This window comes from Orbicella franksi, chromosome 6 (genome assembly GCF_964199315.1).
Source record: "Orbicella franksi chromosome 6, jaOrbFran1.1, whole genome shotgun sequence".
Taxonomy (NCBI): Eukaryota; Metazoa; Cnidaria; class Anthozoa; order Scleractinia; family Merulinidae; genus Orbicella; species Orbicella franksi.
In genome coordinates this window covers 19,252,963-19,273,150 of record NC_138150.1, presented here as the reverse complement: position 1 = coordinate 19,273,150, position 20,188 = coordinate 19,252,963, and the positions used below count along the sequence as shown (strand labels likewise).

Sequence of the window (20,188 nt, the reverse complement as noted above, 5' to 3'; positions counted from 1 at the left end):
ACGGATGGTACTGAAGATCTACTGGTTCATTACCTAAAGCCCAAACAACCTTGTGCAGCGGGCCTAGACCGGCTAAATAAAGAGGTTATCATTTATGTAGTTCTTCAAGAGAGACAGGATCCTTCCGAGACTTCTGAGGGACTGACACATACATATTACAAAAAACACCCGATCATATCTAACCACGATTTGGAAAAATTTAAATAAGCCCCCCCCCCACCCCTTCATTAAGCGTCTCCCCGCGTGTTCTTCTTGCGGTATGCGGAAAACTCCGCCCTGAGGTCCAAACCATTTCTGACAAAAAAAAAAATCACAAAAACCCTTCAAACGTCTGGGGGGATTTGACAGAGCCATAACCCTGTTATACATGCGTTCCATAGAAAATGGCATTTTCAGATAACTACAATAACCTAGGCACACTGGATCCCTACTTATCCTTTTCCTATAATCTTGGTTTGAGGACCCCTGTAAAATTACTTGCAGTGCCTTTCTTTGGGATGATCCGGATCCTATCCAAGATCGCTCGGATCATGGTGCGTCAATCAAAGCAACCAGTGAATCCACTCTTATAAAACGTTTTTCACCCCTAAGATGCACTAATTCTAAAAGAACACGTATCCTCCTGTCATTTTTCCAAGTATCAGTTCACTTTTAGTGAATCTTTATTTTCTTTGCTTCCAAAACCTATGCCATCGTCAAAGGCTATGCGGAAAAATGACCGGACAAATGTCGTTTCGTTTTCAAAAATATAGATTGTATAGTTAAGGCTACTGGGCGTAGTTTGAATAATATATAAATATTTCTAGTCGTGGCCTGCGCTGCTCGCAACACGCAAGAAAACTGCCAGAAACGCAGGCAAGTTTCAAAAGTTGACGCACAAGAGTTTGAACACAAGCATTCTCAGCTCCGACGACCATCAATTGCATGTTAAACGACGAGTAACAATTCTTTGACTGTCATCGGAATTAGAACAGGACCGAACAGGTTCAAATTTAAGAGCACAGATGGGCTATCTGTCAGACGAGAGCGCAGTTTGAGATTTCGTCTGTAGCTCCTATGTAGACGCTCTTTGGACTGGTCACGCATTGTAGGAGTGCGTGACAAGCAATAAGAACGTCTGCGTATTAAATAGGCTATGCCGACTGTGGCCCGTACTACAATTTTATACAAAAAAAAAAAACCCTTGCCACAAGGATCATACAGTGAATCTTAACAAATTACTCTTTTTTCCAAGTTGTACAATAACAACAACAATCAACCATTTATTTACCAGAAAATAAAGAATACGAATGACATCGGCACTTCCTTCGAAAGCGTTTTCAATCTTGCTCACAAATAACTAACCTTATACATTTTCAGTTTACTTTCTCGCTTTGGAGTGTTTCTACCTCATAAATCTGTTCTTTTGAGTTTCCTTTTATTTGAAGTTACTTTGTACCTCTGAAAAATAGCCTGCGTTGCAGGTGTAAACGGGGAAAGGGTAGAGAGAAAAAAAACCGCGAGAAAGAAGGGGAAGCAACGTGTTCCTCCTCTCTCCCCCTTCCGTCCATCTAAGATTAGTTCTGAATGTATAAACAGCCAAACAGAATGACTGTATAAAAAGACTGCATCTCCGTTACAATCCAATCACTTCTGATCTGGACTTCGGACACTGGAAGAACAAAAACAAAACACATTTTATTAGATTAGCCTTTTAGGACTTTTAGTAAGGATAAAAACCATTTTAAAATCCCGCTTCAACTTTTTCAGAGATGAATCGTGATACATACATACAGGCACAGGTTTTACACCAAGCTAGTCCTTATAGGATATTGCAAAACAATGTAAATACATGTATAAGAGTTTGTAAGTCTTGTACGAGTATGCAAGGTAAATATCCAGCAGCTAGAGATACAGAAAAGAAATACAATAATAACGCCCTCCTCTGCTTTCTTTGTGTTGAAAACATATCATACAACGATGCAGTGAACGTGGTATACCTGTGATGCTTGCTCAAAGAAAATCAAAATTTTACAATTTTGGCACACACACACACACACACACACACACACACACAAGAAAAAAAAAAAAAAAACAGTTCGCAAGACCACAAAAAATAGCTGTTTCAAATGATAAAAAATAAACTTGGGATCAATAACAACAAAACTTGATGTTTGTGAATGTGACGATTATACAACACAATTATTATAAAAGAGAATATTGTGTAAACTTACCTTGTTTGCATAATGTCCTTTGTCACCACACTAAACAAAATAGAACAATAAAAGAATATTATAAAACGTAATCTCTTGGACACAATGCCATTCACGAGGCAACTAAATGCACTTGAATTTACTTAACAGGGTAATGTTCATGAACGGCTATTTGTGGAGAACCCATGAGAATCAAGCATTTTGCAATATCTATTATCACAATCAGATATAGATCCATTCTGTATGCACGTTTTAATGTTAAAATGGCCTGCTTGCATTAATTGGCCTTTTCTCTGAGGATATGACAAGCTGTTATCTTCACGAATGCAAACACAAATTGGCAAAGCATCGTCTCATTTGAATTACTTCTCATCTTAAAACTCTTGTCCTGTGCTCTCAGAAGAGCGAAAGCATTCTAATGGCTTCTTTAAGCTTCTAATGTGTCTTCTAATGCCTAAAGCTTGTTACATTCTAACATGATGCTAATACTCAGGGCCGGATTTTTCTGTAATACCCAAAGGCGTTATGAGCGATGTAAACACTCAGCTGGCTTGCAAAAAATGGGGCACTAAAAATGTTCACAACTGTTACAGCAAAATAATAAATTTCTTATTAACTGGTGGAATATTGCCCCCCATCTCTCTTAGACATTTCTCAGGCAATCTATTCTCCCAGTATGGCCTGCACACTGACTCAACAAGAAAAAGGTATACCTGAGTCAGAACTTTTTTTTTTGGGGGGGGGGGGGTGGTTTAAGTTGAATGTTTTGTTTTGTTCTAAGAAAATGTTTTTTTTATTTTCAAGTATATTTTTAGCTTGAGACATGAGGTGTCAATGGTTGTTCAATCAAATACAAATTGCACCTCAAAAAGTTAATCTATGGTGTAGGCACCCACCTTGTAGCATGTAACTGATTCCAGTGGCCGTCTCATCATTGGTCGTTCAGTTTCAATATGAGCATTTGTTGTGACTGGTACAATGTTTATATTGCTCTGATTACCAAAGTTCTGTAGGGAGAAAAACATAACACATGATGGCTCATCCCAACTGAGTAAAAATTCTCACACATTGCTGGGAGCCATGCCAAGCCAAACTATGCAGCCTGACCCTGACCCTTAAAATAGCTGTCTCACAACAGCACAAGAATAGTGGCTAGAGAATAAATTCACTTCAACTTAATACACTCTAAAAATACTTCATGGGTGGGTGGGTGGGGCATGTCTGGCAATGGCAGATGGCAAAACAAGAACTGAACCTTGTACAAGCCATGTGACCTGACATCCCCCACACTTGTACTCAGACTCCCAGCCATGTGTGAGAAAAATGTTTTCTGTTTCATTTGTTCCTCAGCCAGTGGAAAACTACACTTCTTAAGAGTTTGTAGTCCTGGGATCACAAGACAAAGTGTACTTCTTAAACAGAAACAGTACCTTAAGGTTACACAATACCTTAGGAGTGCCACTTTTGTCGAATTGTGTCATTCCAGAAAAATATCCATACCTCCCCCATGGAAGGGAATTTCTCCACAGTCCCCCCCACCCCTCTGGAAATTCCCTTTGAGCTTCATACATTTCTTTAAATTTTTTGGTTTCATAGAGCCCCCCACCCCCCAGGAAATTCCAATCCCTTCTGTGGGGGGAGTATGGATATTTTTTTGGAACTGAACATTATTTTTTTCTTTTTAAGCAGAACAAAAAGGTCACTATAAAATCTAACATTTCCCGCAAAAATGAAAGTAAAATCTTAAAACGCACCTGAGTTATTTAGAAAAGAAGTTAATACAACAGTTAAGTGTCATAATCCTTATTAGTCATAGCACATCAACATTTTTGCACTAAGGACTTCTCCAGTAGCTCTTATCTCAAGGGCCTCATTAGCAGTTTATTGTTTACACAATATTTCACAGGTGTGTTCTCGAATTTAAAATTCACTATTCCATGCAACAATGTACCTATCACTCCTTATTGAGGTCATGAACTGTGCTAAAAAAGGCAGACAAAAGCCCTCAGGCAGTGAAAAAATCGAAGCCAGGTCCTAAGAAGAAGGCAAAAGTGGCATTTCTCTAACTAGACAAGAAGAAAACTTTGACCAACCACAGCAGGGAATTGTGCATACTGGTACCTGTACTCTTGCCAAGCTAATTTTGCTTGATTTTCCCTATTTCTCACGAGTAGTGAAGACAGCTCTATAAATGCACGCTGAAGTTCAACATGGAGAATTTGACTGTTACACTATTATTGCCTTGAAATTGCCATGAAAATCATTTTGCTTGCTGTGAACGCTAGGGGTGTCATGATTTCATTGGATGGTGGCGTATACTGTTGACATAAATCCGAGCAAAGGCGTGACATGTTAACAACCTTTCAGACAGCAATAACTTGCAATAGTTTTTCACGAGAATGGTGTCTCTTTAAATGAATTAATAGGGTATCTAGGATTGGCAGATTTTCATGAAATTTGGCCAAGACATTGCCTAAGCATTGACGAACAAAAGAGTGTGGGGGATTTTTTACATCATGGATATTAATCTTATGACGGCAGCAAACGCAAGACGGTTGGCAAATTATCTGATGCTATAACTTTACAGGTCTATAAAAAGGTAACCAATAAGAATGCAGGAAAACCCTGACACACTTTGAGAGATTGATGCTTGCTGATTAACACTGTGCAGTATTTAAACACCCCTGCTTGCGTTTGATACCCAATTAATTCGGTGGAATGACAATTGGTCATTTTCTGTTTCTCGGCTCCTTTCTTCTCAACAAAGGCATGGCCAAAACAGTGGATATTTTTTCCAAATTCTGGATACAGCTCATAACCTTTCTATTGATAAAACGTTTGTGGTAGTTTCCTTAAAAACAACGCAGGTACCAAAGGTATTGTGTTACCTTAAAATAATTCCTATGACATGCATAGTGCACTTATCTATAATTTCCACAGGATCACATTTCTTACATGTCGTGAAAAAAGTTCTTCATGTGGTACAGCCAAACCATACATTCTCAAGCTTCCATGACTGTGTCTCAAATTAATTGCTGTCTTACAATAATTATTATTAAATAATAATTTATAATATTTTCTTGTTTCTGAGAAGATGGGAAGAAGTTTTTGAAGCAATTTGTGATCTGGCATGGTGAGCAGTCCAAACGTGTCAATATTGATGGTCGGGTATAGTTATACAGTTAGAGACCAAAATCAATTCAATTTTGGCAGTGATTTCCCCTTTGCTTAGTATGGTTTCTCTTCACAATGGGGTAATTGTGCTCATGCTGGTTGCCGACGTATGCATCTACCTACTCAGTACAACATGTGCTTGTTAGTTGCTAACCTTAAAGTTTTCTTTATGTGGATTGGACGGGCAGCCTGAGGCTTTATGACCCGGCTGATTGCAGTAATGACATACGATGTTCATGGATTTCTTTTCACCTCCCTCATCCTTCACTGGAAGCTCAAATCTGGGACTAAGACAAAAATATAAATTACGATAAGTGAACTTAATTTGCAGACTTTGACAAGAGATGCCAAAATTTCACTCGCCAAAATAATACTTGTACCATTGAGAATCAAGCCCTACCTGATAAAATTTCAAATGTTTGCTAACATACCACAAAATGTTCGCTGATAAACTACAGTCAAACTCAGAAAACCCTGAACACCTAAAGTATGTCTGGATTGTTTATTGTTTTGTAACCAATCACAAGTGAGATCTTCAACCACAGAAACCACAGAAAACAGAGTTTGATTGTAACACCGGTTTGATGATGGATGAGGGACAAATTGAGTTAAGTTTAATATCCTAACTAATGTAGATCATGCTTGAAAACAGTAATAAAGACGATGACTTGCAAAAATGACGATGTCAGTATCAAGTTAATACATCTTTACTTAGTACAATTCAACTTACTGCATATGTTTACATTTGGGACCCTCTGGGCAGAATCCACACATGTAGTTCAGGCAAAGAACCCTCCTAACATGTCGATGTCTGCAGCTGGGACCTGATCAAGGGATTAAACAACATGCATTAATATTGTTATAATGGTTTGACAAACAGTAACTAGTATCCTACAATGTAGTTCCAACAAGTCCCCTTGTGAAGTAAGCCCCCACCCCTGTGACAGATCATGTTTAATCTCTAATTCTTGTCACTGAATGATGAGAGAACAAAACATGTACAACGTCAAACAACGTTGAGTAATAAACTCATCCCCAGGTCCCCATCTCTGAGGTTGGGTAGATTAGCCTATGATGCTCTATCCATTCGTAAGTCTTTAGTTTTCCTCATTTGCATAATGACTTAAATCCAGAAAGAGAGGGCAATAAAGACTGACTAGAGTTAATGTAACATACATTTAACATAACAGAAAAAACGCTACAGTGTAGTATCCATGTAATCATTTTATTACATGGCTAGCTCCATGAGCAGGCAAGATGAAACAAACCCTGTGCTATGACTGGCTACCCAAGCAGGCAAGTTGGTGCTATCTTGCCCACTCGGGATTACCTCCTGTGTCTTGCAAGAAAAATCTCCCCAAAAGCCATATTATAATAATTTTTTTATTGGTCAAGCTTGTTCAGTCAAGATGGCAGTATATTGGTCTTGTTCTTTTTTGCAAGTTTATGGACCTAGACTCCATCTTGGTCCATAAACACACAAAAAAACTTGACTAACATCAAGCCATTTTGACCACAAACTTGCTCAATAACCCATACATACTCCTGCGGGGAAGAGAAAGGTAACATTAAACAAAGTGCAAGACAAGTAATGTTCGCTTAATGCTTATTGTCCTACCATGCTTGCAGAATCCTCTATCATACCAAGGACAGTCCTTTATTTTAGACTCAGGATCAATGTGAAGATACTGACATTCCTTGTTGCTACATTCTCCTAGAATAAAGTAAAATAACAATGATAGCTAAGCAAACCAGTGCTTTAGATTTTGTTGCGATCTATGAGTACAGGGTTGTCACTAAGCGTCAGCTGCCCATGAAATTCACCGGCTGAGAAAGAAGTGATGGCCAGCTGGATTTTGGAAGGTGATCACTTGGTATAAAAGGACAATGAAAAGTTTCTAGGTTGCACACATACAATTATTTGATATCTGAACCATATCAAACCGTCTAAATGAAAAGTAAATGGAATAACTTCCTGACTACTTTGAGTATCGGTGCCACTATAACGAGTGAATTAATTGAAATAAAATCTTGTTTTGAGCACCTTCTCTTTCTGTGTACTGTGCCAAACATCTTGTAAACATGAAGCTTGGTAGCCTCACATTTAAGACATTGCAAAAGATTGGGGATGAAAATTTTGTTCCAGGACCCTAGCAAAAAATGGTGACTGACTCAATGAAAATCTTAGCTGGGAGACTATTTCTTTATCTATTTCATTTCATTTCATTTTATTCATTTATTCCATTCTAAAATTACAAAGATAAATATAAAGTAAACAAGTAAGAGGAAAAATGGAAAAGGGCAAAAATATAGCAAGCTAATTAGATGCCCTTGTGCCCTTAATTGACAATAATAATTAGGCTAAAAAAGTTAACTTAACATAGGAGAGGAAGAGGTATGAATTAATTAATACGGAGCATAATAATACTGGAAGAGTGCTTTATAAAAACGTTTTCTAGTTGCTAAGTTATGTATAGATAAAGGAAGGTCATTCCAATAGTAACATCCAATAACAGTGGGGCAAAATTTCCTTATATTTATTTATTATACGTATTTATCCTGTGAGTAATGTTATACCTGCCAACTTGGAGGCCTTGGGCATGAGTCTCACACATGTTGGGTCAAAAACTTTAATCTCACTCCCCCTCAAGCCTAAGGACTAAGTCTCACACTACCTAGCTGAACTACTCGAGCCATTACAGCTTAACTTGCACACTTTCAAAAAAAACATTTTAACTCAAACCAATAGAAGAAAGAAAAGTCCATTTAAATGATGTACCACTTTCCCCAATTCTCCGATTTTCAAGAGAAAAGTCTGGCAACCACGCTATTTTATATGAACTACAACCTGGGACTGGGACCAGAAAAATATGTTCAAAGAAGTGCTGCAACAATACACCGATGCACCAGTGAATTGCTATATTTTTTGGCACGATACAAATATTGATATTATGACAAGATATCACAATATTATGATATTGTGATTCTTCATGAATAAAAAATTCAACATTCAGAAATAACTGTCTTTTACGACTCCTTACCCAAGTCCTTTCAGAGCTATTTATTAACCAAAGGGACCCGGGAAAGAGAAAAAAAAGTTCCATCTTTGCTTTGTGTTGCTTTGCTCAGGTCACGTATATTTCAAGACGGCAGCAAAAAAGCATGCGCATTTCCAATTAGTTGTCAGCTGACACAGTCTTGTGTGCCTACAGACAAAACACATGGTTTGTCCATTCTTCGCAGCTCTTCTACAAGATTGTCTCAAGAAATAATGATTTCAAAACAGTTAAGTAAGTTAGAATAAGATTATGTCACCTGTCAGTTGTATGTAATGATGTATCGTAACGTGTATCATATTGTGGCACTTGTATCAAGATATGTATAGTATCGTGAGAAATTGTATCGTTGCAGCCCTAGTTCAAAGCCCCTCAAAAACCTCCGAAATGTCCTCTAATATCTCCGGATATCTTAAAATAAATTATAATTGGGTCTTTTTCAAAACTCCAGTCTAGCCAGGTTCTCACACCTGTGATTCATAAAAAGTCAGCAAGCATACAATGTTGATAATAACCTGACAGCATCAAAAAAAACTCACCAAACTTGGAGTAAAAATAACATTCAGGCATCTTTGTCATGTCATACTCATGAAGAAACTCGCACTGGTCTCCCTTCTTGCACAGACCTCTGAGCCAGTGCTTACACACCACTGTCTTTTCACCCTTGGTATGTCTAAAGGGACAGAGAGGTCCTCGGTTGCACATATTCCTCATAAAATATTCACACACTGCCGCTCCAGACTCTGTAGAACAAAGCATCAAAAGAGAAAAAGAACACAACGAGCAAAATCTGTCATTTAAATCTGCAATTAAGTTTTTCACCAAATAAAATACACTTAAACTTGATCAAGTGTAATTTCAAATTCCCCCTGCCCCCACTCCAAAAAAAAAAAAATCTTAAAAAGGGAAATATTTCGGTTTATCATACCATTTCTCTGGCCAGTTTTTCCAAACCCTTTAAGTCCCAAGATGATTTACAAATGCAGTGTCACTTTTAGTTCACGAAAATAACATTGTTAAGAATCCCAGCTGACCAGAGACAAACCAGTTGATTGAGGATTTGAACCACGGGCTTCCGTGAAACAAATCCAGGTAGAAGTCAGAGCAGAACTTGAGACTGGGACCACTGGATTGCGAGTCGACGTGCTGACCGTTCCAGCAGTCCTAGGTTTGAATTCCAGTCGCACAGCTGGACGTTGCAACCACTGGGGTTGCCAATGCAACCAATTTTTTTTTCACTGGTGACTGACTTTTCACCCTTTTTACTAAACTACTTTAGCTAGCGACCAAATCTAAAAACTTATGGGCCAGCAGGCACCAAGGTTTTTCCCTCAAAGTTGAGCCCTAGTCTACCACTACCTGCATTTATTCCACAGTAGCTCTGAGTTCAAATCCTAAATAAAGGGTTTTTGCTACATTTAGCGTAAAATCGAACGTTTAATCAAGCATCAAAAAATTTCAGTCAGGAAAGAGGCCAAACAAAAATTAGCATTAAAACAGGAAGGAGGATAAGAATCGGATCAAGCATGCAACTTTTTCAATAATAAATACGTAAAAAGCAAAACTAAGGCTAGAGTAATCAAGCTGCGTTTGAATGGTACTGTCCATTCCCGGGAAAGGAAGCGGTTGCACTCCAACTTGGTTGTACATTTGAGCCTCAATCTCGAACTTGAGATCCGCCACGCTTGCAACTATTTCCTCCATTTTCACACAGAGCAACAGCTTTAGTCCATTCAAGTTCTTCTGAGAGTGCCTTGACCGAATATTAACGTTCTTTCTTTACGAAAACTCCGGCGAAAACTACCACATGGTTGTCTTGTCAAACATGGTGGACGGGACAAAACAAACATGGAGGACGAAAAAGGCCAGGGTGCTTGGCTACATATGCACGCTGACCTGTTTCGTGGGCTTATACACACTTTCATTTCCTTTGAATAGTTAGCGTTTTGAATAATTTCGCCAATAATTCTCGTGTAGTCATTTTAATTTGGACCAAAATGTCGAAACGAGGAGGTAATTGTTCGTATTTACTCGTTCTTATTTGCTATTTGGGGTATTGAATTAGATTTCTTTGGCTGTGTTAGGTCGAGGAAAAGTACATCATAAAGGAAGACGGCGCCATTTTACTGATGCAGAGGAACTGCGGATGGAGATGGAAAGAGAAAAGCGGGAACAGGAGTGGAGGGTAAAGGGATCTATCTGTGCCATCTTAAGCTTTCTATTGGACAAAAGTATTTAAATAGGTTTAAAGAAACAACGGAAATAGACCTTATCATTTTGATCATGACGATATCATATTTTCGGACATTTTCAAGCATTTGAGCTTAAGCTTAATTCATACCTAAGCTTACATGCACTTACATTAAAAGGAGAAAACACAAACTTCTCGTTTCCCAGATGTATTATGAAGAATTTATTTCTTCGCTTCAGTGAGTTGTTTGGTGTAATAAGCTGACATAGTGTCCTATTAATTGCTAATCATATAGAACTTTGAAAGTTGTAAGTGGTAAGCCAACTGTTATTGCATGCTTAACTGATGATTTATTTATCATGATACGTTTTTATAATTTGTCAATGCAGGAAGCTGCTACTTATCAGTGCTAAATGATTACAGCTTCCCCATGACTTCATAACAAAAACTATCCATGAAAAACCACTATTTTTAAATCTAGAGAACAGAAATCTCCTCATTGACTTTCTATCAAAACGAGACCTCAGGCAGACTGTTTGCACCAGCTGTTAGTGTTTTTTAAGCATTGTTTGTGGGTGTTTGAACTTACAACTTCTTTATAAGAAAAACTTTCCTGTAGATGGTCAAACCAGGCAGGTAAAATTGTCCTCGCAGCTGGTCAAATTGCCTAACCCCTGGGTTTGCGAGAAATAATAAGTAGTTTTGTTATTGTCAGAAAATGAAAGTATTGTCAAATTATTATTTCTTCAAATTTTTCTATTGACCGATAAAAGAAGTCTTCATTTCAGCAACCAAACAGTCTTTGATTGGTACATGTACAATAACACGAGATAAATATAATGTGGCTGAAATAATTTGCTGTAATGTGTCCAAATTATCTATTCAGCATAGACTTATGGCACATAGTGTACTGTTTAATTAAAGTTTCAGCAAATAGGCTACCTTAGAACAAATTTATTTTAATCATTTTTCATACATTCTGTAAAGGAGAAAGTGTTGGTTGACCTGTGCTTGTCAATGTTCTTTTCTCAGGAGAAGAAAGAAGGTGAAGACTCAGATGAAGAGGGTAAAAAAGGTGCAGCTGCTGCTGATAAACCTGCATCTGACAGTGACGAGGATTCAGAGAGTGATGAAGAGGAGGTAATAAATAATAATACTAATACTAATGATAATAATAATAATAATAATAATAATAAATATTTTTATAGCGCAAATTAACATATTTATATGATCAAATGTTGATCATATATTGCAATTATCTCTCAAGAGCATGGCTCAAAATTTATGTTGGGCATCTTAGATTTTCCTGTTTGGTTTCCGTGTACAAGCATTGTATGTCACATGATCTGCCCTCCTTGTTTGGCATCACAGAAGGCCCTTGTGCCAATCAATGAAAGGGTTTCCACCATCTTGATTTAGTTTCACCATGTCCTTTGGTCTTTTGTGATTACATATTAGAGCAGTTATAGATTTTTAATGTGATATTGTGTACAAGGCAGTGGCATCTGTAAAGGGATGAAATCAGCACCATGCCCTAAAAATTACAGCCAATCAGAATACAGGAAAGCCATTGTTTATTTGATGGTGTTACATCCAACCTCCTCATCATGTGCTACGCTTTTTTCACATTGACTGTGTCGGCCACTGTATTTTCTATGGCATGGTATAAAATAGTAATGCAACACTCTCTCTTAGTATACCACAGAAAGTCCCAATTGTCACTTGTATTTTCTTGGTATACACACTCACCTAACGCGGGAGGCGTGATGGCCTCATGGTTAGTGCGCTCGTTTCCAGATCAAGCGGTCCGGGTTCGAGCTCTGGCCAGGGACATTGTGTTGTGTTCCTGGGCAAGACACTTTACCTTCATAGTGCCTCTCTCCACCCAGGTGTATAAATGGTTAACGGCGAACTTAATGCTGGGGGTAACCCTGCGATGGACTAGCATGCCATCTAGGGGGAGTAGAAATACTCCTAGTCGCTTCATTCTACAGAAACCAGGATAAGCTCTGGCTTGGTGGGCCACTTGGTTCGTATGCAGACTTTACCCTTACACTCACCTAACGGCATGTGTATGCTGAGGAAATACCAGCGACTCTTGGGAAATTCCATCACAAGTGTTGCATAACTAGTGTGTACAGATTGCGGTACCAATTGACAAGTTCTTAATTTTTTCTCATTGCAGGTGAAACCCAAAGGTGTAAGTGGTCTTATAGAAATAGAAAACCCCAACAGAGTGGCTCAAAAAATGAAGAAGGCATCAGACGTACAACTAAATGATGATACCAGCTCACAATTATCTCGGAGAGAAAGGTATTGTCAGTAGTAATGTTACTGTATTGTATCACATGCTGAATACAAAAAAAATGCCTAGAGCTAACAACAGTGAAAATATTTACTCACTTTCATAACTATGAAAGCATTATGTACTGTGCAAAGTTTATTACTAAGACTAAGCACCACTTAACTGTGAATGACAGGTGTTTGTACATATAGACAGGACTTTTTGCAGGGACCAAAAATTATTAGTTCCCGGCATTCAGTTGACACTGAAAACTAATATTATAAAACTTCTTGACTTAATCACTTTAAATTTTGTGGTACAATTCCTTTTTCTTTGGTTTTCAGGGAGGAAATTGCCAGGCAACGTAATGCAGCACGGCAAAGAAAACTTCAAGAGGAGGGCAAGACAGATCAGGCTCGAGCTGACCTGGCACGACTAGCAGTTATTAGGAAACAGAGAGAAGATGCAGCTAAGAAAAGAGAGGAACAGAAAAAAGGTATGCTACAATGTAAACAGATAAAATTTGTATTAATGTCTTGGGACAGGAACTTGTAGTACATTCACTCAGTTACTTACTTAGTTGTGGCCTAATGGTTATTGAACATACTGGCCTGGGTTGTTTGAATGCTGGATGACGTGATACGCCGGATAAATCACTATCCAGCAGGTTTTCTTAAAACTTATCCACTGGATAGTGATTTATTCGGTGGATAGCGTTATCCAGCATTCGAACAACTGGGGCCAGGACTCTAAATATTAATTAAGCACTCATAGCTCCAATTCTGGCTGGAGTTGTTATGTTGTGTATTTAGGCAAGACAATTGACTCTTACAGTACAGTCTACACCAACACTACAGACTGTCTGTGCAAAGTGCTTTCAAAAGCTTGTTCTGATATCCCACAGGTTTGAGTGATATCAAAATATCTTTTGAAACAAACAATAACTGCTAACATAGACTTGTAATAAGTTCAGCTCTGTAGACTTTGGTGCTAAAAAATTTATCTGTTTATTGCAATTTATGTTGTTGTATAGCAAGTTCAAACTCCTGCAACTTGACAAAGATTAGTATGATATCCGTGAAAGAAGAAACATTTCCTGATGTAATAATAAGGTGTATTATCGTTTGTCTCACGATGTAGTCACTGAGATGTAGATCGCGATGTTTCGACTGCTTACTGCTAGTCTTCTCCAGGCGATAAGGTCGACTGATTGCATGGTATCATTTATATCACAAAGGTCGGCTGTGATTGGTGCATTTCGATTCTCCTATTGTTCCATTGTTTGGGCGAGTAGGTGTTCCCTCAGTGTTCCGCTGTTGTACCAGCGATTGTTGTACCAGTTTATCCTGTTGTACCATTTGTAATATAAATGATACCATGCAATCAGTAGACCTTATCGCCTGAAGAAGACTAGCAGTAAGCAGTCGAAACGTCGCGATCTACATCTCAGTGACTACATTGTGAGACAAACGATAATGCACTTTATTATTGCATCTACCACGATGAATAATAACAACCTTTTCCTCGACATTTCCTGATGTATGAAGTAAAACGGCCAGACCCAGCATCTAAATAAATATATTAAGCATTAACATCTTAAAGAAAATTATATCTCAGTACTTGTCCTTCAAGAGTGAACTGTCATCTGGAGAGCTTAAAACATCCCTGCACACTCACTTGCTTGCCCACTCTACTGACCCTGAGAAAATGACAACTAGATTGTTGAGTCTCTTGTTTTTGGAGTAGGGTAGTGGTTTAGGGTCATGTAGGCTTTTAGCTAGGATTTAAAAAGTGGCCGTCCAAAATGTGCTATAGGGCCTGCTCAAATGAACAGTTTATAAGGCAACATACGAAAAATAAAACAATTTTCTTTTAATTAATAAGTGGCCTTCCACAGGATACCTGGACGCCCATCTGGCTAAAAGCCTGGGGTCATACCCATATTGTCTAATGTCCCTAAAAATAAATGCCATGGAGACTCACATTTGCTTTTATCCTATTGGATAAATTGGATAAATAGAGTTTTATTATGTACTCTAAATTATAGTCAATTTACTAGTACCGGTAATTCCTTAATCTTCTTTACATTATTTAAGGAGATAAGTCTAATTCAGTTGCATGTAGTGTGAAGTTCTTCTTAGATTTCATTTAGTTTTCTTGTTTCTGGAGTTTGGGTTAATGGTGTCTTTTTTCCTCATTCACAGCGAAAGAAGCTGCTGAGGTGACAAAAAACACAAAGCGATAACAGATGGTAATAAAGGCCCAGCTGTCTCTCTTACGGATAATTCAAGCATGCAGAACTGAATGGGCACGAGCGGACACTGTAGTCGGGGATAATGTTATATTTCATATACAGCAACAGATTGTAACCATTTCCTTGTAAAGCTGCATATACATTGAAACGCTCCCTTTACTACAACTTCCTAGAGTTTTTTTAAAGTAATTTTTGAAATCTTTATGTTGGTTTTCCTAATGATACATCCAATAGGAAACCAAAGCACAGAAAGCAGCCGAGTTATCACGTACTGGTAAACTGGCTACACATTTGTTGTTTCTTTCATTGACTGAGAAGTGTGGAAAACCAACAAAAAGATATTTTGAGGTTTTGGACTCTAATTGGCTGAGAAGTTTGGAAAAGTAACAAGAAGATGTCAGAGATGTGACAGGTGTAACTGGACTCTTTCATTGGCTAAGAGGTGTTGAAAACCAACAAAAAGATGTCACAAACGTTGCACCTGGGGTTTTGGACTCTAATTGGCTGCGAAGTTCGGAAAACCAACAATAAGATGTTGGAGATGCGACAGGTGTAGTTGTGGACTCTTTCATTGGCTGAGAAGTGTTGAAAACCAACAAAAAGATGTTACGAAAGTTGCACCACTTGGATTTGGACTCTAATTGGCTGAGACGTTTGGAAAAGAAACAAACAGATTGCAGAAATGTGGCACTTGTAGTTGTGGACTCTGATTGGCTGAGTTGTGTGGAAAACCAACAAGAAGATGTCAAGGGCACATCACATTTCTCGGTTGTCTGTTTCTTAGCTTTTATTTTGGGATTTCACGCAACGCCTGTGAGAGGGACTAATGTCATATCTTCTAACAATGTGCAACCATGACATAGTGAATACACTTTCCAGAGATCACACAGAGCTATGTTGTGTCCAAAGTATTTGCTATATCTTTACGATATCGTTTTCCTTAGACCATCTAACCGGAATACCGTATTTTCTCGAATAATAGCTAGGGGAATACGAATATTTTTGATTTTCTCACTTAAAATAATCACATCATATCATGTAAACTGAACAGGGGCATTCTAAGTGACTAGTTTTCGTTATCCATATTTCCGGCGGTAGAGTTCAACCTCAACTGCTATGGTTATGTGTACAAATAGATTACTTATTCAAGGACGTTGGTGAACGCTAGGTTAGTGGGGGAGGGGGTCCATTATTCAAGGGTGTGTAGGGATTATCTCAAATAATCCCCGCTTAGAGAAGCGATTATTCGAGGGGCGTGACTGATCGAGAGGCGGCAATTATTCGAGGAAATACGATACTTTTTACCAATAGTTTCATGACTTTAAATAAAGCAGACTTAAGCTGTGGTTGCAACTTTCTTAGCGAGTGTATTACTATATCGGTTTGCACTTGTTTTTTTCAAGCTGTTGATACCAAGTTGAACATAACTTGTACCACATGACAACAAATCAGTGAATTTGCACTTCAAGTGTTTTGCAGTAGCTGGCTCAAACCCGGATTACGAGAAACAAGCGCGCTTTAGTTGACAAGTTCTGCGACTTTCAGAGATTTCCATGAGGGAGAGTTACTGCGACAATATTATTGAAATATTAAAAATATAGGAAAAGCTCGCGAAAAGTTGTTTCTGTTCAATTTCTCAAAGTATCTCGATTGTGAGAACATTTTGACTGATAATATTTAGGACTCAGTTTGAACAGGCAGAAAGACAGTACACCTGAAAGAGACGTAGTAGGAAAAGCGCGCATTTCCGAGTAGTTAGAACGTGTTCCAGTTCAAACTATGCACCCTAAGGGGTGGAGCATTGTACTTTGAGGGAAGAGCTGCCAGAAAAGTTGTACCAAAACATAATTCATGTAGACAACCACTGCTGAAAGTTAAAGTTTACGCATGTTGAGTGAGCCTAAAAAAGCATGTTACACGGAGAAAAATATACGCATACGCACGTATCGAGAAATAAACTGCCTATGAATCGAAGTCGGCAAACATCAAAGGAGCAAACAAAGATGCAAAGATTTATGTTGGAAGGTCCACGACTGTGAACAATCTTTCGATCTGAGTACACACTATGCACAAATAACGTAACAAAACGTTTCTGTTAGTTTGTTCCTCAGTCGGAAGTGAACACAAGTATTGTGTTTCGTGCACGGTCAAGGCCAAAAAATGGAACAAAAACATACAACAAAAGATTTTGTCGGGTTCCATAGCCATTCCCCCCCAATTTGCTATGGTCGATGAAAGGGTTAAAAAATATCCGAGCACCAATTTCTCGAAATTCCACCATCACTCCAAAGTCAAATGGTTTACCCCTAAGTGACAAATAAGTAGATTAAAATAATTAGGTTTTTGTAAAACGGTATCCTCTTCTCCCATATAAAATCCCTGTTTTCGTGATCGCGAAACTGAAAACCAAAACTTTCCTTTCTTGAGCTGTATCCAACAAGGCGGGGTCGATGGGATAATGCGGACACTACTTTGATCGAAGAGATTGTGTGAAATGGCGGGAAAATTTGTGGCGCGCGTTCACTTGTTGATTCGGAATAAAACGAGTGGAAAGCGAGCTAGACAGAGCTTTAATATATTCCTCGCACAATCTCCTCTAAAGTCGTCCATTTTCTGGACAATTGTGACAAAAGAGAAAGGTTTACGGGAGGTCTGAAGTAATAGTGTTTCTAAGGATTATAAGCCATGTGCTTGTTTACGAGGCTGTTATTTTAAGACTACAATTTTGTTGCTTAGAATAGATCACGTTCACTGATCATGAAGTATAGCAGAATATGGGTAAGACAGGACAAGACTAAAATGAAAGGTAACAAAACTTTAAGGAAATGCATAGCTTACTTTCAGTGTGCTGAAAATGTGTTTTCACTTTCTGAACGAAATTCTGTTGGTTTTTGATCTTCCTTTTAATTTGATGTTTTTTGCCGTTATCCTTCTTCCGTCGGTCAGTTTAGTCATTTCATTTCAGGGGGTAGGTCACTGTTTTCTAGGTAATTCTGTTTGTTGTTGTTGTTGTTTGTTTTTTGTTTTGTCAACGATGACTTGGAAACTTCAAATTGACTGAGCAGCAGTCATTCACCGGCAAAAAGAAGGATGATTTCCGAGCTTCTAAATAATGCTTTAATGATAATAATTGACATTAACTTGAAAAAGGACGGGACAATTTTTTTTTGTTTTTCAAGTGTAAACGAATGCAATCATTTTAAACCTTCCTTAATTTTGCCCATTCGTGCCCTTTTCGTGCCCTTTTCTGTGTGTGTGTGTGGTTTTTTTTGTTTTTTTGTTTTTGTTTTTTTTCCAGTTCTTCTTCAGTTTTGAGCCAAAAAAGAGATAAAAGAGGCTCTGCTCGCAGGGTGAGCCAGTTGGCAAGTAATATCAAAATTATTATTATACATTTTATATTAGGAACTTTCATTGGCTTAGCCATCATGGTATATGAGCCATTACACCATGCTCTACAAATGATAAGCATACGAGTAACTTTTTTAAGGTGTTTTTATTTTTTATTATATTTTAGTCATCTATATTTTGGGGACGTCTTTAATGAAACGATTATTTCACTCGCGCTTGTTGGATATGAGATCATTATAGCCAACTCGGCGCTAAGCACCTCGTTGAATTGTGTCTCTACCATCTCATATCCAACGCGTGCTGGTGGAATAATTGTTAAATATCGGCAGCCTATATAACGCGCCCTCTGATTGGCTAATTCTAAGGGGTTGATTACTGGCCGGCAAAAACAAAACAAAAAGCCATAAATAAACAACTTGTTATCCTTGAACATTCGGTGTTTTCAGGAAAATCTCAAACTTCGGCCTTGCCGTATTGACCTCGCTATATTTCGCTTGGTAGAAAACAAGATCGAGCCATAAAGAACACCATTTTCTGGTGGGGTGCAGCAGGTATTGAATCTCGAGCGGGCGAGAGAGCCCCATCGTCTCGGGTAGCCAATCACAGCGCGGGGTTTAGGACCATCTTGCCTTCTCTCGGAGCAAGAGCTTCTCTCGGAGCATCTTGCCTTCTCTCACAACACCTGTATTACGTAACTCGCATGCTAAAACAAAATAATTTTTCCAAGCATGTGTTCCGCTACAGGTTACTTGTGGATGCGAAAAAGCTATAGTTCTGCAATGTATCGGACAGCAAAATACTGTTCTCAATTTTTTATTAAGGTTTTTTTCTGTGGAATCGATAGGTCGTCCCTGACCTCAAGAAAGACATCAAACGCAAGTTTACAAAGCTCAATTTACCACGCAACCGGTCGTTTGTAGAATGAATGAAGGCAAGAAAAAAAAAAAAAAAAAAAACAAAAAACAAAATTAAAGCAAAAACAAAACCAAAACAAAACGGCCATGCATTGCAAGAATGTTTTAATTACACAATAAAATTTTCATTACTTAATTGCATTCTGCTCCTGTTTTAGGTAAAATGCAGTTGAAAATATTTCAATTAATGTCCGTCAGTTTCTGGGGCGGCATACGTCGTTTTTCTCTTACTTATTTCGATTCTTTCAACTCATTTTCTCGTGTTGAGCTCAACAATGATAATACTTATAACATTTCACAACAAATAAAATAGCCTCCAAAAATATTAAAAGTGGTCTTTTGGACCTCTCATCATTTCAGGATCTTTTTATCGGCATACATCGTAGTTCTATATCTGTTCCCTGACCTCCGCTTTCAATAATCTTTACAATACCTACACAAACAGAACAACGAAAAAAGGATAGCTTTGAGACCCTTATGATTGGCGAAACAAAACTAAAGGTTCATAATCCCGCTTCGCTTGTCATTGCAAGGAGAAGTAGCGTTCGTTCTTCACCAGAGGGTTTTACTCCAGCCGCAGAGCTTTACGATTTTGCGCGGCTGATTGCTCTGCTGTCAGTGCTGTGTTGTTTGAAAGCCAAGAAAAATCAGCGACTGTTCTCGTAGCCGATTTGTTGGGTTCTTCTTGCATGTCTTGTACGACGTTGATCGCAATGTTAGTCCTCTCCCTGTCTCCTTCTTCGGCCATGCAGTTCTTCTGGAAAAATTCTTCTCT

The 20,188-nt window shown here is 38.3% G+C and overlaps 2 protein-coding genes across 2 annotated transcripts; one reads left to right on the top strand and one right to left on the bottom strand.

The window, feature by feature from the left end:
* Window positions 1-243: 243 nt before the first annotated feature.
* LOC145488917 (cleavage and polyadenylation specificity factor subunit 4-like) lies at window positions 244-10,288 on the bottom strand. The gene is made up of 8 exons (XM_081467771.1): window positions 10,024-10,288; window positions 8,962-9,165; window positions 6,985-7,080; window positions 6,097-6,190; window positions 5,521-5,653; window positions 3,089-3,199; window positions 2,214-2,243; window positions 244-1,651 (listed from the first exon to the last, which is right to left on the bottom strand). Exons 1-8 carry the CDS (start codon window positions 10,124-10,126, stop codon window positions 1,616-1,618), a joined length of 807 nt encoding a protein of 268 aa, XP_081323897.1. The 5' UTR covers window positions 10,127-10,288; the 3' UTR covers window positions 244-1,615.
* A 44-nt stretch (window positions 10,289-10,332) lies between these two features.
* LOC145488918 (uncharacterized) lies at window positions 10,333-18,387 on the top strand. The gene is made up of 7 exons (XM_081467772.1): window positions 10,333-10,435; window positions 10,507-10,607; window positions 11,646-11,753; window positions 12,799-12,926; window positions 13,242-13,393; window positions 15,102-16,859; window positions 17,026-18,387. Exons 1-6 carry the CDS (start codon window positions 10,420-10,422, stop codon window positions 15,140-15,142), a joined length of 546 nt encoding a protein of 181 aa, XP_081323898.1. The 5' UTR covers window positions 10,333-10,419; the 3' UTR covers window positions 15,143-16,859; window positions 17,026-18,387.
* The last annotated feature ends 1,801 nt before the right edge of the window (window positions 18,388-20,188 follow it).

What these genes read in the sequence shown, in the direction of transcription:
- LOC145488917 (XM_081467771.1), bottom strand. Translation starts at nt 10,126, where the DNA reads ATGGAGGAAATAGTTGCAAGCGTGGCGGATCTCAAGTTCGAGATTGAG. An exon ending in TCCTTTCCCGGGAATGGACA is followed by an intron (nt 9,166 to 10,023) that starts GTACCATTCAAA and finishes TTTGTTCTACAG; the next exon opens with AGTCTGGAGCGGCAGTGTGT. An exon ending in TAGAGGATTCTGCAAGCATG is followed by an intron (nt 6,191 to 6,984) that starts GTAGGACAATAA and finishes TCCCTTGATCAG; the next exon opens with GTCCCAGCTGCAGACATCGA.
- LOC145488918 (XM_081467772.1), top strand. An exon ending in AGCGGGAACAGGAGTGGAGG is followed by an intron (nt 10,608 to 11,645) that starts GTAAAGGGATCT and finishes TTCTTTTCTCAG; the next exon opens with GAGAAGAAAGAAGGTGAAGA. An exon ending in CAATTATCTCGGAGAGAAAG is followed by an intron (nt 12,927 to 13,241) that starts GTATTGTCAGTA and finishes TTTGGTTTTCAG; the next exon opens with GGAGGAAATTGCCAGGCAAC.